General features: G+C 38.3%; 2 protein-coding genes across 2 annotated transcripts; one reads left to right on the top strand and one right to left on the bottom strand.

Annotated features, from left to right (window-relative positions):
• Positions 1–457: 457 nt before the first annotated feature.
• On the top strand, positions 458–1,418 carry ufsp1 (UFM1-specific peptidase 1). Its single transcript, XM_084110410.1, has one exon. It carries the CDS (start codon positions 548–550, stop codon positions 1,283–1,285), a length of 738 nt encoding a protein of 245 aa, XP_083966536.1. The 5' UTR covers positions 458–547; the 3' UTR covers positions 1,286–1,418.
• A 543-nt stretch (positions 1,419–1,961) lies between these two features.
• On the bottom strand, positions 1,962–5,085 carry LOC311078725 (endonuclease domain-containing 1 protein-like). Its single transcript, XM_084107701.1, has 2 exons — positions 4,635–5,085; positions 1,962–3,359 (listed from the first exon to the last, which is right to left on the bottom strand). The coding sequence occupies exons 1-2, from the start codon at positions 4,950–4,952 to the stop codon at positions 2,778–2,780; spliced, it is 900 nt and encodes a 299-aa protein (XP_083963827.1). The 5' UTR covers positions 4,953–5,085; the 3' UTR covers positions 1,962–2,777.
• Between the last annotated feature and the right edge of the window lie 1,635 nt (positions 5,086–6,720).

Below are 6,720 nucleotides of genomic sequence, written 5' to 3'. Positions count from 1 at the left end.
CAATAGTGTTTTCACAACAAAAGAGGAAAAAATAAATAAAGAGAGATTGATAACAGCAGTCAGAAGAGAGAGAACTTTACCTTCAAAGCCGGTGTAGGCCTATTAGAAACACCCTCACATCGGCGTTAATTAGTTTTTTTTGTAATTTGATGCAAAGTAGGCTATTAAAAACGTAGGCTACAAACTTTGCAGGATTATCGATGCTGATGACTGTTACGCGTCATCACAGTCTGTGAAAAGGCAAGGGTCCAATGTCCAAATTCAAAACCGTTTTAATTTAAAACGTTGTCTCGTCTTAAAGAGCCAACAGTACTTTTTTAGTTTTACAATACTCAGTTTTGTATTTATATACGCTATTAATTTATTTAATGTTCATTATTATTACCCTTATTGTGTGTAAAACAGAAAAGACTGAGGCGGAACTGTTTCCGCACGAGCTCATACACCACAGGGAAGACTTTCGGAGATGGACGTTTGTTACAAGATGCCATAATCACATACGTTCATTCGTCTTGTAAAATATCGTAGCTTATACACATGTACTTCCATGGAAGAGACCGAGAAAACTGAGTGTATAGATTGGGGTGGACATGTTTGTGGACAAATAACAGCCAACAACGAAACATGGGATAATATGTTAGTAAAGAATGCTCATGATGGACTACCTCAGCCGTCTTCAGACTGTGACAGATGCTCAGTGATATCAGGAGACTGTCTCTATTATCATTATGGTTGTGATGGCAAGGACGACAGAGGCTGGGGTTGTGGATATAGGACTATTCAGACCATGTCTTCATGGTTGTGTCTTAATCAACCTCAGAGTGTGAGCCTTAGGCGCAGACACCCACCTAGTCTTCCTGAAATACAACAAACTTTGGTGGAAATAGGGGACAAACCTGATTCATTCATGGGATCCAGGGAGTGGATAGGGACATTTGAGGCCAGTCTTGTTCTTGACCAGCTCTATGATGTTCCCTGCCGCATAGTGCATGTGCGGTACGGAAAGGAGCTTGATCAAACCGTTGAGGATCTTCACAACCACTTTCTTACCCGTGGGTCACCTGTTATGATGGGAGGAGACAGGGATAATTCCTCTAAGGGGATCTTAGGTGTGTGCACCGGTAAACAGGAGAGTTATCTGCTTGTTATGGACCCTCACTACTTTGGCTGTCCCTTGGATAAAAACTCTGTGCAAAGGCACGGTTGGGTTTCATGGAAACCAGTTGCTTCTATGGATCAGTGTTCTTTCTATAATCTTTGCCTGCCTCTTAGTGCCAAGAAGTGACTGTTTCTTGTTAGATTCTGAAAAAATAAATTTTCATTGTCTGTAGTAACCTGTATGTGAGGATTTTTACAGATGTCATACTGTGACTGACTACATTTACATAATTTGTAATTTTTCTGTTTGACCTCATCATGTGAATAAATTATCTAAATGAAAATGTAATGACTTCCATGATAATTTTTTTCTTGCATTATCATGCACTTCAAAGATAATTTGAATACCAAACCATGATAACGAACTGATAAATGAACCACATGGGACACTACGTTTTATTACTACATTTTATTTCAATTTTTTTTCTCTCACAGCTGAGACTCTTATAACAGCATCTTGATGTTTGTCTCACTGTTTTGCTTACATTTATAGCCATTTATTATTTTTAAATTATCCAAAATGTGACTTAGTTTCACATGGAGGCTATAAAGCATACTAACATACTGATTCTAAAGAAAAAGATCAAAACATAAATGAGGCCCAGTTTCTTTGCTTAAATGTTTAGCACATAGATATTGTTAATCTCAAAAAAGCAGTTTGAACTACTTTGTCCCCAAGGAATAGATGAGTACATCATTGTCATATATACAGTATATATATATATATATATATATATATATATATATATATATACAGTATATATATATATATATATATATACATTTTGTAATGTGTGGATATATATTACAGGGTTTCTGCGAGTTTTAAAAAGTATTATTTTTTTTTATTTCTCACTTGCACAAATTAAGGCCTTAAGACAGTCTTAAATCAGAGCAGAAAGTCTTAAATTCATAAAGTCATGGCAATAAATGTTGCATGCATTATAAAAAGTGAAGATCTTCCTCAGTATTTTAGTCCTGTTTTCCAATACAAATATTTAAAGAAGTTTAAATCAAGACACATTTACTTGGGATGCAAATGTAAAATGAAGTCTTGAAAAATGTGAGTTTATGCTTAAAACAAGACCAAATCAAAACTTTTCAATTAAGCTGATTTTTCTGAGCCCGGTGGGAAATATTTGTTCTTGTTTTAGTCATAAACTTCATTTTAATCAATTTCACAGAGACTGACATCTGAAGTAAATTTATCCTGATTTAGGAATCTTTAGATATTTGTAATGGAAATAAAGACATAAATACTGAAGGAAAACATAACTTTTTTGCAGTATGATCAGAAGGTACAGTAAAAGTTATTTCCATATTGTAGTGGTTTTGAGCATAACAATTCAAGCTTTTTTTTTTTAGTAAAATGAATTAAAAAGTAAGGGATATCTGTTGGAAGTTGTATTTTCAAACTCTGAAGTGTTGCTAATACAACTCACATGGACATTTAGAGAACATATTGATGTATTGTGTTCCCTTCAATTTACTCCTATAATATTCTTTACTTGGTCTTAAAAAGGTCTTAAGTTTACCTTCATAAAACCTGCAGAAACCCTGTACGATATCTTGAAATAATAATGATTTAACCTGGGGCAAGGCCTTCATTCAGTGAATCCTTACAAGTCTGGCACACAGTCATTGTAAAAGATCTGGAAGTTCTTGTCCACCTCCATTTTGCCCTTGAGAAACTTCTCCAGATTCTTGATGGGAACCTCCACTATGTGGTTGTTCACACGATCATTGAGGCCATAGGCACCAAACGCCGGGAACTTGTACCGCTCTGAGTAGGGAGCGTTGTGATCGTAATCCGTGCAGCAATAGGCCGTCCACACGAACTCTGGGATGGCGACACGATCTTGGTTCTCACGTCGAATCATGTTACCTGATGTTGTGACCCCAGTGATAAGATAAGCCTTTCCGTGGCAGTAGTTGTTGAGGCGTTTGCGGGTAACCTCTACCTGTGTGCTCCAGGGACCAAAACTGAACTCTCTTATCAGGGGAACCACATTGGTCAAGGTGTAGGTGGCGGCCTTGTCCAGCGGGTCTACCTGATGCTCATCTGGGTTCAGTTGGCCACGTTCATACTGGACCACGTCGGCGTAGTCTTCTAACACAGCCTGCGTGTCTTCAAAGTTTTTGTGCATGAAGGTGGACTGGGGGAAGGGTTCCATGTTACTGCTTCCTTTATCAGTTGCCAGCTGTGAAAAATAAGAAACACAGGTGATGTAGATCTAACATATGTAATCCCTCCGGTCCTACTCACCCCACTCCGAGCGGGACTCGAACCGGCATGTCCGGCGCGCTCACAAGGTCTCTCTAATGGCGCTTTTCCACTGCATGGTACAGCTCGACTCGGCTCGCTTTACTTTAGCTCGGTTTGCTTTTCCACTGCAGTTTAGTACAGCTTCAACGTGGGTGGGATTATAGACTGATTGCGCCAAATCCAAATGACGCAAATCGAATGACACTGGTAGTGACGATTCTCTCTGACCACTCAGTGATCTGCAGTGTTTACACGTCACATTATAGTATCGTACGGGCGGCTCGCTTGGAACCTCAACTGAGGTGGTACTAAAAAAAGTACTAGGTGTTAGGTACTGTTCACAGTGGAAAACTCCCCAAAAGTGAGCCGTACCAAGATCAGGGGAGTGAGGTTTTCATGCACAGCTCTTACTAGCTGGCCCTAAACCTCACTCCCTACCAGGTCACGGCACTAATGTAACCCTACATTGCCCCGCTCCGAGAGGGATTCGATCCGGCATGGGAGGCGGGCGAGCTAACAAGGACGCTAAAGGCCACAACAACGATTCGAGATTTAGAGACCTATAGGCATGAAGAGAAAGAAGACTAAACCCCCTTGCCAATTGTTATGATTACAATTAACTAAAACCCAGATCACATTCATAGAAGAGCCTCTAAAGGGACATGGTGATGGAAAACAAATATGAGATGGGAGGAAAAAAAAATATTTCGATTTTTGCGTTCTTTCGCAAAACTTTGCATCCCCCTGAAAACTTTTTGAGTTGTGAGGGAACGCAAAACTTTTAAAATACATTTTCTCTCCATTCTCATATTTTTCCATCACTGTGTTCCTGTAGGGGCTCCGTACATTCACACATTTCAGAAGATAAACATTTTGTTTTGAAACAGATTTAATATATATATATATATATACTGCTTTTTATATTAACATATTTAAAAATGTAATTTATTCCTGTGATCAAAGCTGTATTTTCAGCATCATTACTCCAGTCTTCAGTGTCACATGATCCTTCAGAAATCATTCTAATATGATGATTTGCTGCTCAAGAAACATTTTTTTGAAACTATTATTATAGTTGTTGAAAACAATTGTGCTGATTAACATTTTCATGCGTTATATGAAAGAAGACACAGGAAAGTCCTAAGAACAGTCACTTTTGATCAGTTTCATACAGAGGTTACTGAAAATGCTATTCTTAGCACACACTCACCTGTGGTTCAAACATCCAGGGAACGTCTACCCGCTTCTCCCCATCTGATTTCTTGAAGATGTATGCTGAATAGATGGGGATGTGTTTTTGGGGGTTGTAGAAGGTGATGAAGCGAGGCTCGTCCACAAACCGCTGGCAGATCTTTTTTAGAGAAGTACTGAGGTAACCTCGTGGCGGAGTGCCCATATAAAGAAAATCCTTACAGCGCTCGACGTGGGAGAAGTCCTCCACCACTCCAGCTTGTGATCTTAATATCAAGCACGTCAGTGGGATCAACAAGGATCCAAACCAGAACCCGCAATTGACCATGAGCTTCATGTTGTTTTAAAGAGCTTAAACTGTTGTCTTTCTTCTCTGTGAAATGTTCTTTGGACTGATGTAAGTAGGAGAGTAACACAGCAAAGACTTTCAGGAAAAAACGTTGCTCCTTTTTCTGTGACTGGCTTATTCGCTGTCTCCAGTCGACTGTCTTTATCTCGTTTAAAATCGACTCTTCACTGGTAGGTGGAGAATAAAATGAGAGCCATTGAAAATGCTAAGACAGAGTACAAAGTACATGCAAAACCATGTTCAGAGAGTCTGATCTATAAAACTTGAATGTAAAGCATATTGATAAGACAAACTTCAGTGTGCCTTTATCCTCGTCTACATGCAAATCAGGAAGGTAAATTTGCTCAGTGCTGGCCTAATGTTCACTGGCTAATGTTATAGTCAGACAGCACTGAGCCTAAATAAGACGTGATGGAAAAATGAATTTTAATTTAACTGACGTCTACTTTTAGACAAACGTTTGATGCAATGAAACACTTAATCTACGCAAGCACAGTGAAAAGAATAAACTATACTCGGGGACTTTTCCTTGTTCTCCTTTCAGTACAAAATGTCAGCAGTTACTCTACAAATACCATCAAACAATAACAATAGAGCAGACTTTAACTTTATGAGTACTCACCTGTGAATTGTGTAAAAAATCCAACAATTTGAGTAATTAAAAACATATATATATTCAGTTTTCCAGCATCTTTTGCATATTTTAACCCTTTCCAGCAGTGACTGTATGATTTTGATCCATCTTTTCACACTGAGGACAATTGAGGGACTGAAACACAACTATTAAAAAAAGTTCAAACATTCTGTAATGATTTAGTAGCCTAAATCAACATTAGAATAACATACTGATATTCTAACATTTCATCATGTTGAGCTATATAACAATGATTTGTTTTATGTACATTTGCTCACCTCTACATTTGCGCATCTCTGTCAAGTCGAAGTTTGTCACGGATGTCGAGCTTTCGGCTTCTCGAAAACGCCACGCTGATATTGAGCATCGTTTTATTTCTCCTTTTGTTCCAAAGTCTGCTGGCCATGGTCCATAATGTTTGAACGAAACAACAACAGCGTGAGCATGCCGCTAGACGTAATGCAGTTGTCCACGTCTGTCGCCATGGTTACTATGGCAGTATGAGCGGAAACCAGGGATAACGCGGACATTACGTCATTGACAGGTCGATAATTGTACAGGGACGAGACATTATTTAAAACTGGAATTTCTCTGAAATTAAAAATCTTTGGGAACTTTTGGGATATTGTAAGTACTCAACTACAGGAAATATATCACACTGTGCAAAAATCTTACATATTATAGCTTTAATGCATTGTGTTTTATTTCTGGAGCATCAGTGAATCTTTGATCCTTTTTTAATAGTTGTTTTTGAGTCTCTCAGTTGTCCTCTGTGTGAAAAGATGGATCTCAAAATCATACAGTCACTGCTGGAAACGGTTTAAATATGCAAAAGATGCTGGAAAACTGAAGAATTTTTAGGGCCTGGAGGATTTTTCTGAAGAGCATTGGGCAGTTTAACTGCTAAGGACAAACAAAGGACTCAAGAACAACCATCACAAAACAAAAAAAAACGCTTTGGATCATCCATGTAATGACACACAGTATTAAGAATCAAGGGTATGTAAACTTTTGAACGGGATCCTTTTTATAAATTCAGCTAATTTGTTGTTGTCTTGTGGATGTAAACATCTTTTATGTAAAATATCTTATTCAGGACAGTACTAAATAAAAAATAACATG

This window comes from Abramis brama (assembly GCF_963993115.1).
Source record: "Abramis brama genome assembly, chromosome: 3".
NCBI lineage: Eukaryota > Metazoa > Chordata > Actinopteri > Cypriniformes > Leuciscidae > Abramis > Abramis brama.
The sequence above is the reverse complement of the archived record's forward strand: the minus strand, read 5'-3'. Positions and strand labels throughout refer to the sequence as shown.